The 26,154-nt window shown below is 30.5% G+C and overlaps 14 protein-coding genes and 1 pseudogene across 15 annotated transcripts, besides 2 other annotated features; 10 read left to right on the plus strand and 5 right to left on the minus strand.

Annotated features, from left to right (window-relative positions):
* Positions 1-99: 99 nt before the first annotated feature.
* TVAGG3_0080120 (uncharacterized protein) lies at positions 100-555 on the plus strand (the record flags this gene model as incomplete). Its single annotated transcript, XM_001288489.2, has 1 exon — positions 100-555. One exon carries the CDS (start codon positions 100-102, stop codon positions 553-555), a length of 456 nt encoding a protein of 151 aa, XP_001288490.2.
* A 2,855-nt stretch (positions 556-3,410) lies between these two features.
* Positions 3,411-3,890, plus strand: TVAGG3_0080130 (protein of unknown function, DUF4108 family; the record flags this gene model as incomplete). Its single annotated transcript, XM_051221997.1, has 1 exon — positions 3,411-3,890. One exon carries the CDS (start codon positions 3,411-3,413, stop codon positions 3,888-3,890), a length of 480 nt encoding a protein of 159 aa, XP_051106983.1.
* Positions 3,891-4,347: 457 nt separating this feature from the next.
* Positions 4,348-4,584, plus strand: TVAGG3_0080140 (N-acetylmuramoyl-l-alanine amidase family; the record flags this gene model as incomplete). The annotated part of the gene is made up of 1 exon (XM_051221998.1): positions 4,348-4,584. The coding sequence occupies one exon, from the start codon at positions 4,348-4,350 to the stop codon at positions 4,582-4,584; it is 237 nt and encodes a 78-aa protein (XP_051106984.1).
* Positions 4,585-5,049: 465 nt separating this feature from the next.
* Positions 5,050-24,680: a mobile genetic element.
* On the plus strand, positions 6,559-7,386 carry TVAGG3_0080160 (uncharacterized protein; the record flags this gene model as incomplete). Its single annotated transcript, XM_001305978.2, has 1 exon — positions 6,559-7,386. One exon carries the CDS (start codon positions 6,559-6,561, stop codon positions 7,384-7,386), a length of 828 nt encoding a protein of 275 aa, XP_001305979.2.
* Positions 7,502-8,326, plus strand: TVAGG3_0080170 (uncharacterized protein; the record flags this gene model as incomplete). The annotated part of the gene is made up of 1 exon (XM_051221999.1): positions 7,502-8,326. One exon carries the CDS (start codon positions 7,502-7,504, stop codon positions 8,324-8,326), a length of 825 nt encoding a protein of 274 aa, XP_051106985.1.
* Positions 8,412-9,110, plus strand: TVAGG3_0080180 (uncharacterized protein; the record flags this gene model as incomplete). The annotated part of the gene is made up of 1 exon (XM_051222000.1): positions 8,412-9,110. One exon carries the CDS (start codon positions 8,412-8,414, stop codon positions 9,108-9,110), a length of 699 nt encoding a protein of 232 aa, XP_051106986.1.
* TVAGG3_0080190 (uncharacterized protein) lies at positions 10,341-12,286 on the plus strand (the record flags this gene model as incomplete). The annotated part of the gene is made up of 1 exon (XM_051222001.1): positions 10,341-12,286. A coding segment is annotated over one exon (1,946 nt), but the record flags the coding sequence as incomplete, so codon positions are not given.
* TVAGG3_0080200 (keratin-associated protein family) lies at positions 12,639-13,028 on the plus strand (the record flags this gene model as incomplete). The annotated part of the gene is made up of 1 exon (XM_051222002.1): positions 12,639-13,028. One exon carries the CDS (start codon positions 12,639-12,641, stop codon positions 13,026-13,028), a length of 390 nt encoding a protein of 129 aa, XP_051106988.1.
* Positions 13,598-13,990, plus strand: TVAGG3_0080210 (uncharacterized protein; the record flags this gene model as incomplete). Its single annotated transcript, XM_051222003.1, has 1 exon — positions 13,598-13,990. One exon carries the CDS (start codon positions 13,598-13,600, stop codon positions 13,988-13,990), a length of 393 nt encoding a protein of 130 aa, XP_051106989.1.
* TVAGG3_0080220 lies at positions 15,837-16,962 on the plus strand (annotated as a pseudogene). Its single transcript has one exon. A coding segment is annotated over exon 1 (1,126 nt).
* TVAGG3_0080230 (uncharacterized protein) lies at positions 18,316-18,567 on the minus strand (the record flags this gene model as incomplete). Its single annotated transcript, XM_051222004.1, has 1 exon — positions 18,316-18,567. The coding sequence occupies one exon, from the start codon at positions 18,565-18,567 to the stop codon at positions 18,316-18,318; it is 252 nt and encodes an 83-aa protein (XP_051106990.1).
* Positions 18,759-19,817, minus strand: TVAGG3_0080240 (uncharacterized protein; the record flags this gene model as incomplete). The annotated part of the gene is made up of 1 exon (XM_051222005.1): positions 18,759-19,817. A coding segment is annotated over one exon (1,059 nt), but the record flags the coding sequence as incomplete, so codon positions are not given.
* On the minus strand, positions 19,920-21,485 carry TVAGG3_0080250 (DNA/RNA polymerases family; the record flags this gene model as incomplete). Its single annotated transcript, XM_051222006.1, has 1 exon — positions 19,920-21,485. The coding sequence occupies one exon, from the start codon at positions 21,483-21,485 to the stop codon at positions 19,920-19,922; it is 1,566 nt and encodes a 521-aa protein (XP_051106992.1).
* TVAGG3_0080260 (uncharacterized protein) lies at positions 22,199-23,374 on the minus strand (the record flags this gene model as incomplete). The annotated part of the gene is made up of 1 exon (XM_051222007.1): positions 22,199-23,374. A coding segment is annotated over one exon (1,176 nt), but the record flags the coding sequence as incomplete, so codon positions are not given.
* Positions 23,476-24,612, minus strand: TVAGG3_0080270 (uncharacterized protein; the record flags this gene model as incomplete). Its single annotated transcript, XM_051222008.1, has 1 exon — positions 23,476-24,612. The coding sequence occupies one exon, from the start codon at positions 24,610-24,612 to the stop codon at positions 23,476-23,478; it is 1,137 nt and encodes a 378-aa protein (XP_051106994.1).
* Positions 24,681-26,150: 1,470 nt separating the features above from the next.
* Positions 26,151-26,154: part of a mobile genetic element that runs on past the window's edge.

A 26,154-nucleotide genomic window follows, 5' to 3' on the forward strand; every position in this document is an offset into this window, starting at 1 on the left:
AAATCATACCAAAACTTAGCTTTTCATACTGATCAGTTCATTGAATCTTTTGAGTCGCCCTTTCAATTTAGATGTCACCTTTTATGTCAAATTGTCGTAATGTCACTTAAGCCTTCCAATGCGCGGAAGAAATCTCCTAAAAAGAGTCCCCACAAACCAACAGCTGCTGACAACGATGATGATGAGCCATTAAGCGTTGATTTTGATGAAGTTGCAGCTCAACCTGTCAAACGAGTGAAAAGACAAAGGTTGGACTCAATGGATGCATCAGCAGCAATCAGGAATGCAGCATCTAAAAAATCTAAAGACAAATCAACGAAAATAACAAAAGATTCTCAAACGCTCGGAAAGGCGTTAGGATCGAAAGATAAAACAAAAACTGTTACGATTACAAAGACAGTTACTATCAAGCGCAAGAAAAAAGCTCCAATTCGAAAACCCGTTAATTCAAATAAAGCCCCAGCGAATCGACGCAAAGGAAAAAAGAAACCGATTGTTAGGAAAGTTGTCAAAAAAGTTGTTATCCATAAGCACAGATCGAAAAAAAAAGGCTGAACCGGAAAAAGATCCAGATCCAATTATCATCAGAAAGAAGAAAGGAGTGAAGAAACAGCCAAAGAAAATCATCCAGAAAGTTATTGTTAAGAAGAAAAAGAATAATCAGAATCAACCACCACAAGATCAGGAACCTGAAACTATTGTTCATAGGATTAGAAAGCGGAGGCATCACAGGGATACTACAGTTACACCTCCGACACTTATTACTATCGTGAAAAGAAGAAAGAATCCTGTAACAGGTGAAATAGAAACGTATGAAGAAAAGGTTACCCCAGAAGAACTTGCAAAACAAATGAAAGAAGCAGAGGAAAGAAAGAAAGCTTTAGCAGAAGCAACTCAAGACAACGACGAAACGATGGATAATCCAAACGACTCTCAAGAGAAAAGACAACGAAAGCGTCGTCATAGACGGATACAATATGTCACAGTTATCAAGAAACGAATCAATAAAGAAACTGGGCGCGAAGAAACTTACGAAGAACAAATTGCTGTTCCTACATCAGATGAAGAGCCTTCATCCAACTCAACGCCATCAAGCCCACGTAAATCAAGCGCCAAACATAGGTCAAGCGCTCGTCCTTCGAATGCAAAACCATTAATATCAGATTCGAAAGATAACGACGATGAATCAGATTCAGAATCATCCGAAGATAAATCCCGTCCTAAAACAGCGGTGGCAAAAGGAAACCGAAAAGATTGTCAAGAAAACTACCGTTATTAAGAAACAACGTAAACCGAAAACTACAAAAGCTGGTGATACATCGGAACCAGAGACGCAAGTCATCCGAGTCAAGAAACGGAGAGATCCGAAAAAAGTTGTTCAACAAGTTGTTACTGTTATCAAAAAGCATATTAATCCAAACACGGGCAAAGAAGAATTGGTTGAAGAGAAAGTACCTATCGAGCTGAGCGAATCTTCTTCATCATCTGATTCGATCGATGATCAAATCTTCTTTGACCAATTGAAGAAGAAAACCAATTCCAAAGCTCATAGAAATACTACTGCCGGCCTTAAGAACTCAAAGGCAGCTTCGAGAAGAAATTCAACCGCAAGAAGGCCTTCAACTGCTTCAAGACGTCCTTCAACAGCTAGAAGACCAATCAGGAGAGGCTCTACAAGCAATATTGCAGACTTAATGAAGAAATCTTCTCCTCAAAAAGTTTCAAGAAAGTCATCTGCAGCCACAGCATCTCTTATTAATGTTGAACCGATTGATTCGTTACTTATACAGCCGAAATCAGGCAGAAGGAGAAGAACAGCTCCAATTGAAAAAATTATTACTGAAATTGTACTTGAAAGTGACGATGAAGGTGAAAGAAAGCCAGTACAAAGGCAGAAGACTATCATTGAAGAATACTATTCTGATTATTCTGAGCCAGAAGCTGATTTTAGTAATATTAAAGTATTTGTTAGCGATGATGAGGACGATAATATGGTTAAGAAGCTCCAGAGAGATATTCCTGCCTTACTTTCTAGGATTGACTGATCAAAGAAAGGTCCTGATGAAGTTCTTGTTGATGATTTCGGAGTTTCGCCGGCAATCACTTCTCTTTTACAAGGAGGAGATGATAACACAGTTCCTTTGACCAATAATCATTTTCTTAATGATAAAGACCTTGAAGAGGTCAAACTTTCCTCATTTTACTCAGATCCGAAAACTGGAATCAATGGAGACAAACTTATTGCCCAGATTAGGCCAGATTTGGTTCAGAGCTTGGCTTTGGACGCTCTGGCTCAATCTGCGGAAAATAATATTCCATTTGACAAATATTTTGAAAATCAGAAGTATGACTCACAATTGAAGGATAAATTATCTCAGTATAATGTTCAAAGACAAAATGAGATTACAAAACTCGATAAGTCTACTCCTATTCGAAAATTAGTAAGATCCTTCGGAGTTCATGCGGAAGCATAAATTTATTTCTTGTTTAAATCATGAAGTAAATCTAAAATATCATGTAGTTTAATCAATACTCGTATTTTCATTATAGATAAAAAAAAATAATTAATATCATGAGAAAACGAAAACATCATGTAAAACTTGAATACTATCGTGCAGTACATCTTTTATGCTGATATATAATACTTAAAATGATAAAGACAGAAGAAAATTTAAATTTTTTGATAAAATTTCTTGCCTACTTGCAATTACTAGTGGTATTACGAGAGTTTTTTGTATCTGTATATTTTCAGGTGATTTTTAACGCCATAACTGAAAAGTAAAAAAATTTATAATTTTAGTAGATGGAGTTCATAATTTTAAATATTATAAAGGCAATTAAAATCGGTTTGATATCACAAGCCGATAGATAAAAAAGAGTAATGGCATTTTAAGACATGCAGCCAAACAAACAAATAAAATTATTTGTCACTTTTCCGGTGGAATTTTTACATTTTTTTCATTGATATGTCAGATGAAGAAATCATCAAAATTGAAGATAAAATTGATACCAATATAAAGGAAGAATTTGATAACAGTGAAGATGAAGAAAAAATCCCGAATTTTCAAAATTCTCCAATTTCTTTCTCTTCAGAATCAGAAAATATTGATTAAGAAATACAAATTGGTGATGATTTTCACTGTAATCAAATTAAAGAAATCAATGAATATACTGATGATTCATAGTAGTATATGTTGACGGGTTGTGTGACTTTTTTTGTAAACGTAAGAATTCATACAATATTGAACGATTTTGTATCATTTTTTTTAACATATGAAGTAAAAAATGTATGATTCTTACGGTTTTTATTCTTACGTTTTTGAATAAATCAAGATTTAAAAAATTGACTTCTTACGTAAAATTAAAACTAAGTTAAATTTATTTTTTTTATTTTTTTAATTCGTAAGAAAATGAGTGGATCAAGATTCGTAACCGTCAATCAATTAATGGATGCTCTTTCACCAATTCTTGAAAATGTTAAACAAGTAGATGTTTATTTCGATGATTATGTAGAAAGTTTATATTATAAAGGTAAGTTTAATATTAAACCTATTGCTTTTGCATTTGATAATAAATTAATTGAAAATGCAAAAATTTGGGAATTAATTCCGAATATTGAATTTATAACAAATATTAATGATAAATGGTTTAAACGAATTCCAACCACAAAAGTTCTTTGTAAATTAATGATCAAAACTGAGGAAAAAGAATTTAACGGGTTTAAATATCATCCAAATAAAGTTTCAGAACTAGAAAATGAAAAACTTCAGAAAAAATTAAACGATAGACTTTCAAATGATCGTATTGAAAAAATAAATAAACTAGCAGAAGTTGCATTTAATAATGAAATATTTGATGAATATAACCTTGAACTCAGTGATGGACTTTAAGTCCTGGGCTTTAAGGACCCGGGCTCAACGAGTCATGATTTATGAAATCAATTATTTGATTCATTCTTTCTTCAATAATTTCTATTCTTTTTGTTAAATCATCTATTTTCATTAATGAGGTGATTCTTGATTGAGGAATAGATTTCAAACTAACCACTCCTTTTATTTTTGAAATTTTGAATCCATCAACTTTAAACATTTTATTCAATTTACATGTTGTCAATTCTTCAAATAATTTTTTATTATTAGCATAATAGTCATTAAATTCTTCAACAGATGAAAAAATTTTTGTTTCAGTAATTGGTTTAACAACGTTTATTTTTTGTTGAACATTTTCACTTTCATTTATTTCTTCCTCCTCTGTTTCATTTATTTTTAAAATTGGTTTCATTTATCATTAAATAAAAATTAGAATATAAGTGATGAAATATATTTTTTAATTAATATTAAATCAGAAATGGCTGCAGGATTCTTTAAAAAATTATGGGAAGGAATTAAGAAAGCTGCGGGTTGGGTTCATCAAAAGATTATTAAACCCATTGCAAACTTTTTGGCACCAGTAGCGAAAACGGCAGGAACTATCATAGGTGGAGTATTAGGTACAAAAGCAGGTAATCCGGCAATGGGAGCACAAGCAGGTAACGCAATTGGTGGAATAGCTGAAGGAATACTTAATAAAATAGGAGGTAGATAGTGGAAAAATAAATAAATATTATTTTTATCTTAGTATCGGTTGTAGTCTTTGATAAACTTTTTCTCCTTTATTTAATATTTCTCTTATTGGGGCGGCTTTTGGTGTTATTGATTCAGCAACGTCACTAATTGCTTCTTTATTCTTAAATATCCAATTTGCTCCTTTCTTCATTGTTTCCCAAACGTTATGCGCTCCTCTTTTTACTTTATCCCACAGTTTCTTAAATATACCTGCAGCCATAGTTGATTATTTCATTAAAATTAAAAATTCATTTTCATCTTTTAATTTTGATTTTTTATTTAATAATAAATGACGACTAACTATTTGGTGCCAAACACTAAACCGATTAATGGAAATGTGTTTCATTCATTCGAAAAGATAAATGAAATATTCGCGAAGAATGATGGTAGAAGATATTATAGAGAACTTGAAAGTTCATGCTATGACTCTGATACTCCATATTTTGATGATAAACAAACTCATTTAAGAATTACAAACCCAGCTCATGATGTGAACCAATTAGGTGACACATATATTAAACGCAAAGTTAAAGCAACTCTAGTTTCAAATAAAGCTTTCACATGTGATGCCGCTTTTAAATGCATGCGTTTATTCGTTGGTTACAAATCATCAAATCAAAACTTTAAACAATTAGAAGTAGAAACCGAAAGAGGTGATGCCGGTTATCTTCAGATGGATTGCGCCCGTGAATCTTTCGCATTTGCAACATATAAACCAAAATCAGAAAGGAAAGTTAAAAAGTTTGTTCATTCGTTATATAATAATGTTCAAAAATATGATAACTCAGTATGTGGTAAATATATTGACCCTTCAGAAGTTTTCAAGAAAGCAAATGAAGAAGTTGATATCACTTTTGATATGATTATTCCGGTAAATGATTTGTTAGCATTTCAGGCGTTCGATGATTATCCTAAATCATTTGGTGATATCATTCTTAAATATTATGTTTTCAGGGATACTTTAGTATTTTGTCAGGTTGACCCGTTAAGAGTTGCTGATTTACAAAATTACGTTTATGAAAAGATAACTGATGAAAATTATGAAAAGATTATGAATCATGTTTATAAATATGATCGCAAATTCCAACAAATCGGACTTCCTGCCAAATTAATTACAAGCTTAGTCGCTACATCTGCTGACGCAACAGTTGATGACGTTATTATTTCATGCACAAAGATGGAAGTTTTAGAGGATAAATGCATTACACCAGGATACGGTTTAATTGAAGAATCAGTTAAAGCAATACCACGTTTATTTAGTAAGGAAGATCCATTCATGATTCCAGCTCAACATATTGACGTTCGTTCACTAAATGGAGGTTGCATCTCTCCTGAAGGTATCAGCTCAGATTTCTCATACGCCCTTCATAATGTTACAGATGTTGTGTTAACATTTCCGAAGAATGCAATGCAAAGAACGGTTTTAGAAAATCCAATGCTTCGAGGTCTTCAGGTCACTATAGATTCCAGAAACTTCCCCGATCAAGCGATGACCACAGTGGGTGACATATTCTTTACACGTATGCTTCAAGCTTCTGATTTAGATGGAGTGAATGAATGCACAGAAGAATACGAGGACTCATTAACTAGACCACTGAATGATGATAATGGCACACCATTAGCTAGAACATGGAAAGACCAAACTTCATTCTTATGCACTATTCCAGTTCAACGTGATGGAGCGGGTATATTCTTTGATGGATTAGAAACTTTCAACTCACAAGTTACAGTACAAGTGAAAGCTTATCCAATCATTCAGGGTGAAAATGACACTTACTGTTCAAAGGTGACAAATCCTCCTCAGGTTTGGTTTACTAGGACTACATATTGGACATGGACACCGGATGAAGGTTTGAAATATCATCCAACAGGTACACCACCACAGTATAGAAGTTCATATGATGAAATATTGATGAATAGAAATGTTTAAAATTATAAATTTATTTTTGATTAAATGGATTTAAATTCATCCACCCCTTATGAAGAATTAGCAGGAGTATATAATACATACGTAGATGATATGATTAATGAAGCATTGAGTGATAATAGAAATGCTCTATCTAAGGAAAAATTAATGAAAATTCCATATTCTGAATGTTACTTAAATTCAATCACTGCAGCAATTGGTAAACAAAATAAAGGTAAAACATTAACGATATTAAAACAAATTATCATTATTGCTAACACTTCCCCCTATTCACATGTGTTAATTTATATCAACCGTTCAGGTTCACCTTCAGATGATACATTTGAATCTTTAAAGCATTTAATCAAAATTCCAATTATTTATTTATCACAAGAAGAAGCAGAAGATTATTTAAAAAACTTTTTAATGTATAAAGAATTATATAATACAATCAAGAAGCAAGGATTAGAGGATAAAATTATTGATAAACAAAGGGATGAATTATTTGAAACACTTTCTATTTCAAATTTTGATAGAGAATTTTTGCATTCACTCATTTTTCTAGATGATGCAGTGAAATCAAAACTAATAACAAATGAGAAATCATATTTTAATCAGTTATTAACTCAATGTCGACACATTCAGTGTTCATTCTTTATGGCTGTTCAATATTTCAAAGCATTAAGCACAAACATTAAATCAAATCTATCAACACTTTTCATTTTCAGTGGGTTTAGTCGTCAACAGTTGAACGTTATGCTTTATCAAGTGAATTTACCAATGAGCATTAATGAACTTTACACACAATATCAACAATTAGGTGAACATGGAAAAATAATAGTTGATTTAAATAAAGGTTCCATTAAATTCGAATAACTTTTTATAATTAATTTTTATTTTTTATTTATAATTAAACATGACAGAAATAGCAAATCTTCTACAGGTTCCATTAAAACAAGGGACAAACAAAAAGGGTCCATATAATAGAACTATGAAAGTTCCAGACGGAATGAAAGAATTAGTCCACATTGTTGCCGGTCTTCAAAAGGATGTTAAACAAATGAGAAACGTTTTAACATTACCAGAAGCTCAAGCATATGCCAAACGTCATGGACCAAATTGGGAAGCACATGAAGCAGACATTACAGGACCAAATGGAAAGCCTGATGGTATAAATGAAGTTTTCGTTACTGATGGTCAAGGAAATATTAAAGTCATAAATGGGTATAAATTAACAATGACGGATTATCCTAAACGTAAAGCATATAATGAATGTTATCCTATGCAATTTGATGAAAATGGAAAAGCTGTTAAACAATACATTGGAGAAGGTGAAAATGGTCCAATGTATTCATACCATCTTATTCCATATTCTTATTTCAATGAAAAATTAAATGCTGTTGAAGAGGGACCGGATGGATTACCACGATATGTTAATCAGTTTGATGGTCAATATGCAAATTTGAGACCTGAAATTTCAGCTAAGAAATTCTTTAAAGTTGCTTTATTCGATCCAGTGTTCAATGAACAGAAAGAAGCAATGAAAGCAGAATTTAAACCAATTCAAGTGGCAAGAATTTCTTCATCTTCACTTTCAGAAGCGTTCAAGGAATTGATAAAGAAACCACTTTATTCTCAACAAGGTTATAACTTTGATTTAATTAAAGAAAGTGATAGACGTAAATTAGAAAAATCAGATGGTTTTAAGAATGCATGTAATGAAATGATTAAAGATATTGTAAATGATAAAATAAGACTGGAAGAAACTCAAAGCAATATCAATAACATAATTGGTGCAGTTACAAAGAAAGTATAAGCAAACAAATGATGAACCTTGGGATATTACCGTAACAACTAAATAAAACTTTAAATATATTTTTCTTTTTTTTATTCGATTATAAATGAGAAGGCGTTTCACTAGTCAAAAGAACACTAACGCAAAAGCAGAGATTACGGTTGGTTATAACGTAAATGATGATAAATCACGAATTATTCAAAATGTTAAAGTTAATGTTAGTCCTGAATTAACAAGGTCAGCAACTCAACCAAATTTATTAACTCGTGACTTACCGAAAAAGGAGGAGGAGCAAAATAAAGAAGATGGAGACCCAATCATTTTATCTGAACCCGGTAAAGAACCCGTTGAAATTCCCACTTATCCAACATACCCCCCGCCTCTTTCATCAAACATCGAGAACCCAGGAATCTACGATTCCAGTCGCAATGCGCCATATAAAGTAGACATTAATTCTGAATTAATGAAAATTTACCGTGATATAATAATTAATAATTATGATTCAATAATAAATTTAATTGACCAATCTGGTTTAATTATTTTACCTTATGAATCATTAATTCACATTATCGCCATTCTTTGTGATGTTCAAGATTCAGACGTTAAGATTCAATTTTTCATAGATGATGAGGTTTCATGCTGTGGAACAGTTGCAAAAATAAATCCTATAAAGGATATTAGCACAATTAAGATATCAAAGAACGGAGCAACAACTGAACTACATTTAACTTATAATAACATATACAATAAAATAGTTGATGAATATAAAATATCACTTGAAAAATTCTTTGTTAAGGCCATTTAATATTCAAGCATTAACATTATCGAATAATAATCCTTTGAATCATAATCAATAATAATTGACCTTTCACCAGTTTCTATCGTTTGTTTTATTTCTTTTTGTTCCCCACTATCTGGATCGGTCATTGTAATTGTTTTTGTTATAGTATCAGCTTTATCTTTAACTTCAATCTTTTTTCCATCGGGATATTTAAACCAAAATTCCAAAAATTCGATATTGTCAATCTGTTCATATTTTAATCTATCAATTACATTTTTAATACCATCTGAAAATCTTATGAAATGGTCATTATATGAGTTTGATTGAACTAAATTTGAATGAAGTGAAATATAACCTGATGATGAATATGACATTGACTCATATTTTCTGAAAACACTAAAATTTATAACATGAATGAATTTCTTATTCGTTGAATTTATGAATTCTTGAGGTAATCTTATTCTAGTTTTATTTATCACTGGAAAATAACGCTTTACCATATTTTTAATCGTAATAAAAATGTCAATTATCAATATTATTTCGAATAATAGCTGTGAATTAAATTTAACAGTTAGCGGAATTTATAATGTTACTCTCGTTTCTGTGAGTGGTAAATTTAATCCCATTCTTTTAGACCCTTCAGATTATATATCATTTATTAAAGATGACCATGAAAAAACGTATGATATGTATATAAATAATGTGATAGCGAAATGGGATATTAACACGATTTTAAGTTATTTAAATGAATCATTTATCGTATGGTATGAAGAAAATTTTAAATCAAAACCTGATAAACTTTTTGAACTTGATGAAATAAATAACCTTATTAAATTTCCGCTGAAAATTAAATTTTGTACTCCTCATCTTCGTTCATTGTTGGGGATATTAAATTTTGAAAAAGATGTTGGGGATGTTTTGTATTCTGACACTGGTTCCAATTTCATTTTAATCAAATGTGATAAAGTTAATACCCCAATGAGATTTTCACATCAAACATTAGACCCTAACTCTTACCCATCAATACAAAACATTTTATCCATCAACTTAAACACATTTTCTTTATCATATCCGTTTCAATTATCCGGGAATTCATTTATTCTTCATTCAAAAGATTTATCAAATATTAAATTTAGAGTAACTGACCTATTTGATTGTGATTTAGAATTCATGAATGAAATATTATGGCAATTTCAAATAGAAAAAATAGCTGATGAGATAACAGATTAAATATTTATTTTTAAATCATAATAAATGATTAAACAACAGCAACCACAGCAACTTAAGGCACAGACCATTACATACGCCATATATGCATATAATTCAAAGACGGCAGAACAAACGCAAAGGTTGAAATATGGAGATTTGGAGATAGTATTGAAAAATGACCATTTCGAATTCGTTTGCAAGGGTGGTGCAGTGATATCAAATATAAAAGAAATTTTATTTATGAATTCAAAAATTAAAGGAATAACGGATGATATAACATCAATTCCACCAGAAGAACAGAGATATTACGCATTAAATGCATTTCCTAAAGTTTTGAAGATTGGAAGATTTAATTTAAATGAGGAATTCATAGAAGGTTTCCTAAATGACATAATGAAGAAGGCAGATAAGGAATACGTGGATAGTGAATTAATGAAGAAGGCAAATTTGGTTTATGTTAACGATGAGTTAAATAAGAAAGCGGATAAGGAATATGTGGCTAGTAAGTTAGAGAAGAAGGCAGATAAGGAATATGTGGATGAAAAAGATAATGAAATTAAAGAAATGGTTGAATGGTATCATGAACGGACATCAAAGATTTTAAAAACTAAAGCTGATACAGGATGGGTTTCAGGATGTTTAGACCTTAAAGCAGATAAGGAATATGTTAACGATGAGTTAAATAAGAAAGCGGATAAGGAATATGTGGCTAGTAAGTTAGAGAAGAAGGCAGATAAGGAATACGTGGATAGTGAATTAATGAAGAAGGCAAATTTGGTTTATGTTAACGATGAGTTAAATAAGAAAGCGGATAAGGAATATGTGGCTAGTAAGTTAGAGAAGAAGGCAGATAAGGAATATGTGGATGAAAAAGATAATGAAATTAAAGAAATGGTTGAATGGTATCATGAACGGACATCAAAGATTTTAAAAACTAAAGCTGATACAGGATGGGTTTCAGGATGTTTAGACCTTAAAGCAGATAAGGAATATGTTAACGATGAGTTAAATAAGAAAGCGGATAAGGAATATGTGGCTAGTAAGTTAGAGAAGAAGGCAGATAAGGAATATGTGGATGAAAAAGATAATGAAATTAAAGAAATGGTTGAATGGTATCATGAACGGACATCAAAGATTTTAAAAACTAAAGCTGATACAGGATGGGTTTCAGGATGTTTAGACCTTAAAGCAGATAAGGAATATGTTAACGATGAGTTAAATAAGAAAGCGGATAAGGAATATGTGGCTAGTAAGTTAGAGAAGAAGGCAGATATATCATTTGTTAATGAAGAAATAAAACAATCAGAGGTCTATTTTACTCCACCATTTTTAAATTTTATGAAATCATCAGATAAAACCTTTGATATAGATTCTTTTGAATGGATATGTTTCGATGGAGTGACCATGTATTTATTTTATACAGCTGGAGTGCTTTATTATTTTAAAACAAATGATTTTAAAAACTATGAATCATTTACTCCATCTGTTTTGAATCCTGATACACGAGAGCCAATCATTAATCCAATAATTTTATATGTTGAATATAATAACGGTAAATTTATGGGAATGATAACGGTTGGAGATGATTTTTACCCTTGTTATTCATTCGATTGTATCCAATGGTTCAAATGTAATTTAAATCAAGATGCTAAATTTAAATATCCAAATAATCCTATTAGATGTGTTAATAATAAATGGGTACTAATTTATGAAGTCAATCAAATTTTCATTAGTGAGGATGGGATAAATTATTATATGTTTAGTATGATGTCATCAGATTTGAAAATTGATTATACGAGTAAGTGGTATTACATTAACAACATGTATTTTATCCTACAAAATGATAAAATTTATAGATCATCTTCAATATCACAAGGTCAATTTGAACGAATTTTTCAAGCTGATGGAGACATTGAAGCTTTATGTTATGGATCAAATGTTTATGTTCTCGTTTCAAGTAGAATGGTCTATTCATATCCTGTAAGTTATAACAGACATATTTATTTATCACAGGATTTATCAAATTGGGAATTGGTTTATTCATTCACTCCAAAATTTACTCGAAATTATAGATTTACAAATTTATTTTATATTGATGGGTATTTCATTGCTTTAGGATGCGGTGATTTAGTAAATATCAGTAGTGATGGAAGAAACTGGTCTGAAATCACAAAATTTCAAGATGTTAGAAAAGCAATTTTCAAAAATAATACGTTAATATTGATAACAAGACCAGTTTTAAATACTCACCAATATTCAATATTATATAATAAATTCAATATTCATAATGGATTAAATACAATTCTTGAGATGATTTACCCCATTGGTTCTATTTATACGTCAATGAACTCAACAAATCCAGCAACAGTTCTGGGTTTCGGTACGTGGGAACAGATTGTAGATAAATTCCTTTATTGTGCTAACTCTTCAAAGCAAACAGGAGGTTCGAAGAAAATTACTGAAGCAAACCTTCCATCGCACACTCATACAGGAACTACAAACTTTTCTGGCGACCATAGCCACTCATTAAGAGACCACCCATTATACAACTCAGAATATTATGCTGGCAATGACGTTTTATCTCCAGATTATAACCATTCGGCAAAAAAGACTTTTCGACCAACTGAACCAGGAGGAAATCATTCACACACTTTCACAACAAATCCAACAGGCTTGGGTAAAGATTATATGCCACCATTTATGACTATATTCGCATGGTACCGCGTTCATTGAATGAACTAAATATATTTTATGTCTGTAATTAATTAGGTAATGAAGTAATGGATGAACTGCAGAAATAAATTTTATCGTTAATGTTTATGTTAATGTTTTCAGGTCATTCAATAATTAATTATTTTTGAAGAACTGAAGGTGTCACTATGTCACCATGTGTCACCAGGTCATTTAACTTCTCTGAAAAAATGTGACAACATGACATTTTGACAACAGTCCTGGAAATATGATGCAGTTCAAAAATAAAGTTAGTTTTAAAATTATTTTTATTTTTTTATTTGTATGTAAGAACAGAAATGTCAGTCGAAGCAAAAACATTCACAAACAAATCTAATGGCGAAACATTCACAAAAGGCACTTATAATGGTATTGAAGTCTTACGTAGAGACAAGGATGGTTACATTAATGCAACAAAGATGGCAAGAGAAGCGGGAAGGTTAAACCATTTAAACAGATTTCTCAATAGTGCTAAAATGCAGGAAATTCTTGAGTTTTGGTTGAAAGAATACGGTCGAGCCAAAAGTGGCTCAACCTCAAAACAAGCTTTTTATGAGCTTACTAAGGGTGTTATGAATGAATTCAAAGGTATTTACATACATCCTGACCTCGTTCATTTTGTTGCTGAATGGTGCTCTGTAAAGTATGCATTTTATGTCAAAGATATTATGGACTCCATAGACAAGAAAGTTCATGAGAAATTAGATGAAGAAGAACTCGAAGATACAGTTGAAAATGCTAAACCTTTGTTCGAACAAGAAGTTAGAAAAATGCATGAAAAACAATTAGAACATGAACGTGAGATATGTTATGTTTATAGAGATTCTTCATACGAACTAGACCAATGGGAACAAGAAGATTTAAAGAGAGAATTTAGAGAATATGAACTCGCTAAGATAGCATTAGAAACTGCAGAAAAGAAGTTAAAAGTTTGGGGACGTTTTGTACAAAAATATTGTGAGTAAATGAACCATTTATTTTTATCATAAACGACCAAAAATATATGTTTACGTTAATGTCACCAGGTCACCAGGTCACCAGGTCATTTCACTTCTCTGAAAAAATGTGACAACATGACATTTTGACAACATCACAGGAGGAAGGCAGTTATGACTTATTTTTGAAGAACTGAAGGGGTCACCAGGTCACCAGGTCACCAGGTCATTTCACTTCTCTGAAAAAATGTGACAACATGACATTTTGACAACATCACAGGAGGAAGGCAGTTATGACTTATTTTTGAAGAACTGAAGGGGTCACCAGGTCACCAGGTCATTTCACTTCTCTGAAAAAATGTGACAACATGACATTTTGACAACATCACAGGAGGAAGGCAGTTATGACTTATTTTTGAAGAACTGAAGGGGTCACCAGGTCACCAGGTCATTTCACTTCTCTGAAAAAATGTGACAACATGACATTTTGACAACATCACAGGAGGAAGGCAGTTATGACTTATTTTTGAAGAACTGAAGGGGTCACCAGGTCACCAGGTCACCAGGTCATTTCACTTCTCTGAAAAAATGTGACAACATGACATTTTGACAACATCACAGAAAATTTGATGCAGTCCAAAAATAAAGTTAGTTTTAAAATTATTTTTATTTTTTTATTCCTATATAAATGACAGCAACAAACACAACAGCAACTTTATCGTTTCTGATGAAAAAGTTATTGATTCATTAGTTGCGGAATTAGTTGTGGCAGAAACTAAAACCCTCAACGAAAGAATTGGTGAAAACATGATTGATTTACATAACTACCTCAAACATGATGGAGGAAGGGGAAGGAAAACTGGTATGGCTTTATTAGTAAATAAAATTTCAAATTTAACGATTATAGATGTTGATATCAATAAATCGTACAATGATGAACTTAAAGAAACAGTTAGAAAAGACATTTTATCAAAACTTTCGGATAAAGATGTTATCGTTAAAACCGCTTCAGGAGGTCTTCACATTTATTGCAACACTAATTTCTTCTATGCAGTTTCGAACAGAATGATTAAATGTTATTCCTGCAATGATTATGATATTGACATAATGACTTCTATGGATGATTCAAAACGTTCTTTAGTGGTTATGGCTGATTCAAGAGTTCGAAAGAATGCAACAGAACCAATCAATACATACTCATTCATTCGTGGAAGTTATGATTCAACATTAACTAGAACAGTGAATGATATATTAAATGATTTGAATATTAAGGTAAGAGTTGAACAGAAGAGCGAAGAAATAAAGAGTATAATGAATGAAAACAAAGATGTAAACATTGACGATAAACTAGCTCAGAGCATAGTTGATGGCATCTGTGATTTTGAAGTACATAATGATGGTGGAAACATGAATTTAGAAAAAGAAATAACATTATTCACACTGTTTCAAGCTATTAATTCGTTACCTAATCATTTGATTAATGAAGCATACGATAACGTTTATAACTTCTGCAATTTAACTGAAAATGCAAAAAGTAATTTTGAAAAAAGCACGTAGTAGATATGCACATTTAATGACTTCTCCATTTGTTTTGGTGAAGATTTCTAAAACTTTATCAAAAGGAATATTATGATGAATATGTTTTACCTTTATTACGTAAGCCAAAATAACATTTGATATCAAACTTGATGACTCGTTTTTGATAACAGATATTAGACGCAAGGCTGAAAATCATCAGTATAAAAACAGTTCTGAAGTAATTGAGGATTTATCACGTGTAATTCGTTTTGTAGATTGTGGAAACAAATACTTCATTCAGAAAGATTACAACATACACGACAAAATGAATCAAATATCATTTGTTCTTCAGTCAAACATGAAAGAGTCACTCAAAATGATTAAATTATTTAAAGAAGAAGGTAAAAACCATAACAGCATGGGATGTACTACTAAATCAATTGTCTTCATTAACCGTTAAGGGTGTTTGCTTTAAATCTGATTCTCCAGATGTTTTCTCAACGTTTCAGGGTTATAAATACAACATTCTTGAAAAGCCTGATTACTCAAAAATTGAGATGTTTATGAATTTCATTAAAGAAGCCATTTGTGATAATAACGATGAAGTGTATAAATACCTTCTCGGCTGGATTGCATCAATGATTCAACATCCTGGAATCAAGAATGAACAGCAATTATTTTGAAAGGACTTCAGGGAACAGGTAAAAACAGATTTACAGATATTATTTCTGAACTTCTCGCTGGTTATTCATGTAAAAACATTACCGAAATAAGTGAGCTAACGGGTAATTTCAATTCAGTAGTTGAGAATAAAATGTTTCTTGTACTTAATGAACTCAAGAATGTAGGTGAAGACAGACTCGCAAACTTCAACGCTTTGAAATCAATTATTACGGATAATGAGATTAGAATTAATGAAAAGAATCAACCCAGAAGAACAGCACAGAACGTTGCAAACTTCATTTTCGTAACTAACAACGTCTACCCTGTCAAAATTGAAGTTGGAGACAGAAGATACGTAGTTTTAAGGGTTAATGGTAAATTCAAGGGTCAATTTGATTACTTCAAGAATTTAATGGATTCATGCACTAAGGAATTTTATGATAATTTACTGACGTATTTTATGCAATATGACCTTTCATCATTTAATGTACGAATCATACCGATGACTGAAGCCAAACAAGATTTTAATAGAATTATCAACAAATCCTTTAGATGAATGGATAAATACACATTATGATGAATTATGTGCAGGTATGACGTGTAAAAATGCTCTATTCTGCAAACCATCAGACATGAAAGACAAAAACTTTCAAATGAGCATTAAGGATAAATGTGAAAGGAAACAAAGAAAAATAGATGGTAAACAAACATGGTATTATGTTTTGAAAGAAGAAATGAAAGGATTATATAAACAAATTGAACCAAACGATAATGAGGAATCATTTACTGACGATGAAATACCTGTGAATGAAGCTTTATAAAGTATGATTTGAATTTATTTTTGCATTAATCCTGTGATGTTGTCAAAATGTCATGTTGTCACATTTTTTCAGAGAAGTTAAATGACCTGGTGACCTGGTGACCCCTTCAGTTCTTCAAAAATAATTAATTATTGAATAACCCATGATGTTGTCAAAATGTCATGTTGTCACATTTTTTCAGAGAAGTTAAATGACCTGGTGACCTGGTGACCTGGTGACCCCTTCAGTTCTTCAAAAATAATTAATTATTGAATAACCCATGATGTTGTCAAAATGTCATGTTGTCACATTTTTTCAGAGAAGTTAAATGACCTGGTGACCTGGTGACCTGGTGACCCCTTCAGTTCTTCAAAAATAATTAATTATTGAATAACCCATGATGTTGTCAAAATGTCATGTTGTCACATTTTTTCAGAGAAGTTAAATGACCTGGTGACCTGGTGACCCCTTCAGTTCTTCAAAAATAATTAATTATTGAATAACCCATGATGTTGTCAAAATGTCATGTTGTCACATTTTTTCAGAGAAGTTAAATGACCTGGTGACCTGGTGACCTGGTGACCCCTTCAGTTCTTCAAAAATAATTAATTATTGAATAACCCATGATGTTGTCAAAATGTCATGTTTATGTCACATTTTTTCAGAGAAGTTAAATGACCTGGTGACCTGGTGACCTGGTGACCCTTCAGTTCTTCAAAAATAATTAATTATTGAATAACCCATGATGTTGTCAAAATGTCATGTTGTCACATTTTTTCAGAGAAGTTAAATGACCTGGTGACCTGGTGACTGGTGACCCCTCAGTTCTTCAAAAATAATTAATTATTGAATAACCATGATGTTGTCAAAATGTCATGTTGTCACAAACTTTAGAACGGATAATTTAAATTTTTATTTTTATCATAAATGAATACCCCACAAGCTCAAAATTTACCACGAATCATAACAAGGGAGGAAATTATAAAAATGATGCAAGAACATGTTAAAAATAACAAACCACTAAAATTGAGAAAATGTGGTTATGCAGTAATGATGGAAAGAGAGATGTTGTTCGAAGAGGAATAAAAATTAAATTTGGATTGAGTTTTAAAAATTCATCTTTATTAAATTCATCTCTTCCAACCAATTTATTTATTCTATTAAATTCTTTTATTTTTGCTTCACTCAGTTTAATGATTGACGGTAAGTTTCTAATTTTTCGATTATTTCTTTCATCGTTTTCAACCCCACCGCATTGCGACTTCTTTTTGTAATAGCATATTTTTGATTTAATTCTGTTTAGTTTCTTTTTATATTCATTGTCTGGACTCTTGACTGCTTTGTTGTCACTCATTTCTTACGAAATAAAAAAAATTAAATATTATTTAAATATAATGGAGTAATAAAATAAATCGGAATTTCTATTAATTTCTTGTCAACTTCAACTAATGCATTGCCGTTAATATATCTAACAAATTCAGCTATTGTGTCAAATCTTCGTCTTCTTTTTGTCATTGATTTATCAGTTTTTCCATAATCGAGATGAATTAAAACTTTATTTCCTTGTTTAAAATTCATGAGCCCCGAATTAATTTGTTCACGTTTAACATCATTTAACTTTTCCATTTGCTTTCTAATATATTCCCATTCTTTTGAAATATCATTTTTCATTTCCACCGGTTTCATGTTTATATTCTATGCCATGTATTATTGTAATAATATACTAACTGCTGTATGATGGAGTCATGATTTCCATCCCAGTATATCTGACCGTTAACCCCTAACGCATCTCTAAGAGTTCTCATTACCGCATCAACTATTTTATTATGAAACGTATATGGAGAGGATGAAAAGTAAAAATTAATTTGTGGGAAATAATGAGCCATAGCTGCCTGAAATCCTTTATCACCATCACCCCTGATATTATCTACTCTTTCATGATCTAGTAAGTATTGAATAGCTTTTCTTGTTTCCTGTTCTGTTTTCCCTTTCACCGGAATGCAATATAAATATCTAGTGTTAATGTTAATGGCAAATAAATAAGTAACGTTTCCTTTTGAATATTCCAGATGATCGATTTCGTATGAATATGGATATGGAGCAAATGAAGGGCGACTAAATTTTTCCTTTAATGGTTGAATTTTCGGGTCAATTGGTTTATTTAATATCTTGAAATCCTTTTTAAAATCTTTTTGCTTCTTAAATGTTTGAAATGGATATAATAAAGTGAATGATGAAGGATTAACTGAAGGAGGAGGTACTACTGTTGGAGGTTTTGGTGTTGTAAGTGGTTTAATTTTATCTGCTTTGATTTTGGAATTCAATCCTCCCTTCATTAATTCTGGATGTATTTTATTCATTTGTTTTAAATATGCTGTATATAAAGGTTTGATATACTTTCCCGCTTCGAGTTTATGTTGAAGGATGAATTCCAAAAGTTGATCTTCATTTAAAAGTCGGGCTGAATATGGTTTAACTAATGAATCATAAATTAAAGCTTGTGCATCATTTATGGTCTGAAGGACCTGGGTGTTTTGTTCCTTTGGCTTTTGCGGCTCGGGATTATATAATTTATATAATTCATCAATATCTTCTTCTGTTAATACTTTATTTTTGAAATCTTTCAACTGTTTAAGCTGTGATTTAGTTTTTCCCTTTATATATTCATTATTTTTAATTTTGTCTTTAATTTCAGAAATTATTTTATTATGATATTTCAAAATTTCATTTTTATAATATGGATAATAATATTCCATATCATCACCCGTTATATTATTATTATATTTTTGGAGATATGCTTTTAAATCATAATAATTAAGAAAATTTTGATTAAATACTAAATCATCAATTAAAATTTTTAAATCTGTGTTATTCATTTATATAAAAATAAAATCAATGTTTTAAGGGTGCCCACCTCTTTGAATCATAGTATCAAAACCATCATTAACGGTTCCTTTTGTCTCTTCTGTGGTATTTTATTAAATAAATGGCATACAACATCCATTTTCACAACATACAGCCTTAGTGTGTGCTCCTGTTAATGCAGTCTTACCAATTGTTAAGCGAGTCATTGACCCATTTTTAAGTTGTAAATTAATATTCTGACCATCAAATATCAATTTATCATTTATTATATCCAAATAATTTTTAGGTGTTAATTGTTTATTTTGTCGTAAACTAACACCTTTCATTTTTTGTGCAATCTTTTTAAAATCACTTCCATCAATTGAACCATTGAATGATGTATAACACTTAGGACATAAAGCAACCATGTTATCACCTTGTTTCTCAATTGCTAAACCCAATAACTTCTTCTCATGTGCTTTTTCTTCAGCTTTATTCTTTAATTTAGGTTTAAATTTCTCATCAAAACAGAAGAAATCAAAAGGTGCGAATTTGAAAATGTTTTTATCATAAAATTGTTTATCGGTAACAATTGCTTGAAATGCTTGAGTGTTAGGAAGATTTGGGTCGCCAGCGATTGCCCAATAAGATGAATCAGTATCACCTTCAATGAAATGAAAACGATTAACATTCAAGCATTTATACATAAAATCATAAATGAAAACCAAATACCAGTATTTAGCATTATCTAAAGTGAAGAATGCCTCTTGTAAACATGTATCACATCTATAAAATCTATCTTTAAGCATCACTTGATATGTATCCTCTCCTATTTCTCTTATGTTTTTAAACTTATTTGACATACATGCAACGCGTGACTTCTGTGCATTCATTATTTTAGTCTTTGCGTAATTTTGTGTATTCATTGCATCGTAACCATATGATCCATTAAGTGAAATCTTGCAAAATAAACTTTTTCCTTTATTTCCTTCTAATTCAGCCTTTTGTCTTTCGTTCATAAATTTGTTCGCAAATTCATTAAAACAAGTGTTTTTCGTAAATGTTAAAATTGATTGAATATCATCGATGATAAAATGAAATCTGTCTATTAGATACCAAAGATAATAAGAAGAAAATGGTTGATATTGGTTGTGTGTTGATGCTAACTGAGTTAATTTTCTCTGTTTCTGGTCAACTGGTAGATTGTTTGATTTCATGTAATTATACATAAAACTGCCAATTGTTTTTTCATCTGTGATAATATCTAAGTTTCTTATTATCGGTAAAAAGTTTATGTAATCATTAATGTATTTTTCATCAATGTGACCCTTTACTTCAGCCACGAATAAAGTATTTTTCTTCTTAATAATTCCCAGTGCTTTTGCTTTCTTTGTTGCTGTATCACAAATGATAACACCATTCAATCTTCCCGGCATATACATTTTATGGTCAGTATATTGAATGAAATCATGAGGATTAGATGAAAATGATGAAGGATATAATGAATTAAAGTCAACTCCAACGAAATGAGTCATAATGTTGGTGGTGTCCTCATTTGATACAGTTTTAGTTTCTGGATTATATGAAAGTTTATTAATGTGCGTGATTCCTTTAAGATTAACACGATGTTGAACATTTGATAGACCACCAGTAATTCCATTACGGAGAATGTGATAAGCTTCAACTGAATCTAAAGTCATTGGTAAATTATTTTTTAATGCATAATTTCTTAAATTGATTCTTAAACGTTGAACATCTTCATCTTTATTTGATTTTACGACATTGCAATAACAACACATTAACTGACAATTTTCTTTGGTATGTGGTTTTTCATTATCGATTCTATCCAATGTTGGTTTATTTGCATATGTAAACGCTTTACCACACATTTTGCATTTAGATGAAAGGATTAAATCGTGATAGTATTGATAGTCATCCATTGAAACATTGTTTTTAGTATCCCTTTCTGCTTTTTCATCTTGTTTCTTATATGATTCAATTTTATATTTCCAATACTTTTTTGTTAATTCAAAACTTGATTCCACATTTTCTTCTTCTGGATATGTTTCGTTAGGATTGAAGTCTTATATGCTAACGCGTAACGAATCATTGATGCATTCGATGATAAAGAAAGATTATGAAGCATGTCAATTTTATAAACAAATGTTTCTTCGATAATTTTATCAATTGGGTCAATCATAATTTCAACGTCTTTATTGCAATAATGAATAAAATATTCTAATCTATTCTCAAAATTTTTAGCATCATTGAGATATATTTGATAATCTGAATCGGATATTGTTTCTTGTGTTAATGCTGAATAAAATGAATCTTGAGTGAATGGTTCCTTTTTATATAATTCATCTTCGTAATTCTCCCATGTGATGAATTGATAAGGGAAAAAGGATTTAACACGTGATTTATTGTTTCCGAAATCTTGAGTGAATTGGTCTAATGTTCCACCCGCTATATAATTTCTGATGTCAATAAATCTTAATTCATATGGACAGTTTGTTTTCTTTACTATGACTTGCTTAAATTGTGAAGATGAACCCAGTATTGATTTTATTTTCCATTTTGCAGTGTTTAAATCACGAAGAATTAAATTTAAATCAAACTTTCCTGAATTAAAACCAATGATATTCACTTTATTAAATTCTTCATCTAAAAGCTCTTTAAATGCTTCCTTCTGTTTTTCATTTAATGTATGAGACAAAGTCCCCGCCGTTTGGTCCGTTTGCGACTTCATTAATTCTTCATATTGTTCAATATTTGATTTAGCAACTAATGAACAGGTTGAAAATAAAAACTCAATCCAATCAGAAATAAAAGAATCACTCGAAGTTAAGCAAAAATTCCTCGTATATGTTTTATCGTTTAATTTAACCGTTGATGATACCATGAATGGTTTTAAGTAAGCGTTTAAAGTTGCACACTCAGAAAGTTGTAATTCTTCTTTAGTCTCTAATGTTTCAAAGTCAAAAGTAATATAATATCTTGTCGGTTGATAATATTTCTGCAAATTGTGAGCTAATAACCACTGATATATCTTCTGTTTCGTAATATGTGGTGCATATGGTTGTTGTGTGTTTTGCAATTGAACGTCTTGAATTAATCTTCCATTATTTTCTTTACATTTCTCACAATGTTTTAAAAATCTTCTTTGGTTTTTCCTTTCTGGATCATCACGGATAGAATATACTTCTTCTTTGCAAAAGGGGCAAACTTTATATCCTGTGAGTGCTTCAACGTCTGTTATTCTGTCAGCGTGAAGTTTTCCACATGGACTCTGTGTTAATAAAATATTTACTGTTTCAAATTCTGGATCTATCATTATTGAATCCACTAATGGAAAGTCTACCTTGTTAATGTCTACGTCTTCTGGTTGAGGATCACAATAATAGAAATCAATATTAACATTTAACATTCTTGCTAACCTCTCACTTTCTGATGAAATGTCAAATCCTTCATATGCATCTATTGCTTCATTTAAATAACTTCTACGAGTTTTAGGATTAACACCATCAGGAATGTTATAGAAGCGTTTAAATAACCTTCTACCTTCGGCTCTTATTTGATTATCATTCATTTTAGCTGTTCCATTTTTGTTCATTTATGTAAGAATAAAAATTAAAAAATAAATAAAAATAAAGTTTATTTTTTAAAGTCCGAGACTCAGAGAGTCCAGGGCTAAAGTCCATAAAATGAATTAAGAACACATAAATTTTTATCATCTGCGACGTGACGAATACATTTTAATTTACTCAAGAATGTGTACCCTGATACATTAAATCTAATTCCTGTCTTATTTAATTTCACAACTTTGAAAAGGAATGTATGAATAGCTATAAAATGATGAGAAGATGTTTTATGGGTTGCTTCCATTTTTTCTGAAATAAATGAATAAATATAATGCTTATACGTTTTCATATCTTTTATATTCTTAATAACGAATGGTATAGACCTTTCAACTTCATCTTCCTTCGGTGCTGTTCTTTCATATGAAACATTATTGGTATCTTCAATAATGAAACCACAATCACACAAAATTTTATAGGTTCCAATGGTTTCTTTTGATATTTTATCTAACAAATCAAAAACTTTATCAACACCTGTACATTTATTTAAATAATAATTTGTGTAAATATCATGGTCTTCTTTCTTAATCGTATTTGTTGCATATGTTACATTTTTCAGTGCTTTTTTGAATTTTTCAGAATCAAGAGGAGGCGAAAGTAATATACATGGATAATCTCCATCGTCAATAAATTGTAACTTATGTTTATGAATAAATTTTGTGCCTTCTTCTGAAAGTGTTTCGTCAATATCACCATCTAATAAATTTTTAGTAGATTCCAAAAAGTAATTTTTATATCTTTCCTCATGTAATTTTTGAACTTCTGATTCTGAAGCTGGGATATTCATTAAACCCTCTACTTCATTCTCAGCATTTCTCAATTCCTTAATTTTTTCATCTATTTCATTTCTTAATTGTTCCAATTTCTCAATCTCATCGTTATAATATTCATCTTGTTTAATTTTTTCTTCAAAATATTCAGGAGGTGTTTCAAGGCTCTCTGAGCCCAGGTCCTCTGGACCATAAAGAGGAATATTCTCCTGTTTTTCAACTTTTTTGGGATATAAATATCTCATTATAGCCTTTTTAGTAATTGGTCCGTTATATTTAAATTCATTCAACAATCTGGAAAACTCTTTCACATTCTGCATATATGTTGGATAAGAACCGTCTCCAAAATTTTCTAAAATATTTTCTAATTCTGAATTAGTGAACTTTAAAGATTTCAATGAATTAGTTGTTATACTCATTTATCATTAAATAAAAAAAATAAATTTAACTTAGTTTTAATTTTACGTAAGAAGTCAATTTTTTAAATCTTGATTTATTCAAAAACGTAAGAATAAAAACCGTAAGAATCATACATTTTTTACTTCATATGTTAAAAAAAATGATACAAAATCGTTCAATATTGTATGAATTCTTACGTTTACAAAAAAAGTCACACAACCCGTCAACATATACTACTATTCATTAAGATCAAATTGTGATAATAGAACATCATTTGACACGCAAAATGATGTGGAAATGACTCATTTCAATGAGGAGAGTGATGAAGCAAAAATAAATTGTCATGTAATTGATGAAAATTCGAGTGATTCAGCAGAACAGTATCAAATTCAGAGTGATGATATCAATCATTTTTCACTGGAAAATTTGTTATTTTATTCAATTGAAACACTTCGAAATTTTCAAGATAAAGGTGATGATTTGAAAGTACATGATGCAAATGGGAACGGAATATTGCATCTCCTTGCAAAAGCCAAGAATTTTGAATTATTCAATAAAATCATTAACAATATTCATTCATTTGATCTTGACATGTGGGAATTAAACTCGGACAATGAATCCCCTTTCACAATTATTATAAAATATTTGGTTGACACTGAACCTGAAAGAATCAATCAAGAAGCATTTGAAACAATTAGAGAATATGATTTTCATGATTGCGAAGATCCAGGAAACATTAAAATCGATGATAAATTTGTATTAGAATATCTGATTGACAATAATAATGTAGATTTATTTAATATTGTTTACAATTTTAGTTATATAACAGGTACTTGCAGTTCGAAGAAAAACATTTTGCATTATGCGTATTTATCCAATAAGAAAGATTTTATTGAAATAATTTTAGAAAATTTGAAGGATGATATAAATATAAATGATATTGTTGATGATAAACATGGCCAAACACTACTACACTTAGCATCAATGAAATACGAGCAATTTGAAATCTTTGAATTACTGATTGAAACAGAAGGAATTGACAAAAATTGTCTTGACGCTCAAGAAAAAACGATTTTGCATTTATCATGTGAAAATAGAGCAGAAGAGCAGACACAATATATTTTAGAAAATAAGATAATTGATATTAATGCAAAAGATAAAAATGGAAGGACGCCTTTGATACTAATCGCAATGAATAATCATTTTAAATTATTTTATTTTGTCTTCAAAGATAAAATTACGGATAAAAATGATATTAACATTCCTGATAATAAGGGACAAACTGCTTTCTGGCATACTGTCGAAAAAGGATATTTTGAGATAATGAAAATGCTTTACGAATTTAATAATGATTGTTTCAGGGGAGATAATGATGGAGTTACCCCTCTTCATATTGCATGTGCAAGAAATTTTGTTAAAGGTCTTTTGTTTATGAAGTCAAAAGGGATGTTTAAAGATCCAAATATTCGTGATAAACAAGGACTTCCTCCTTTATATTATTGTATTAAAAGGAAGAAGAAACAAAAATTTAAAGGTGAAGCTCTCCAATTTTTGAATAGAGT

Source organism: Trichomonas vaginalis, chromosome IV (assembly GCF_026262505.1).
Source record: "Trichomonas vaginalis G3 chromosome IV, whole genome shotgun sequence".
Classification (NCBI taxonomy): Eukaryota; Parabasalia; order Trichomonadida; family Trichomonadidae; genus Trichomonas; species Trichomonas vaginalis.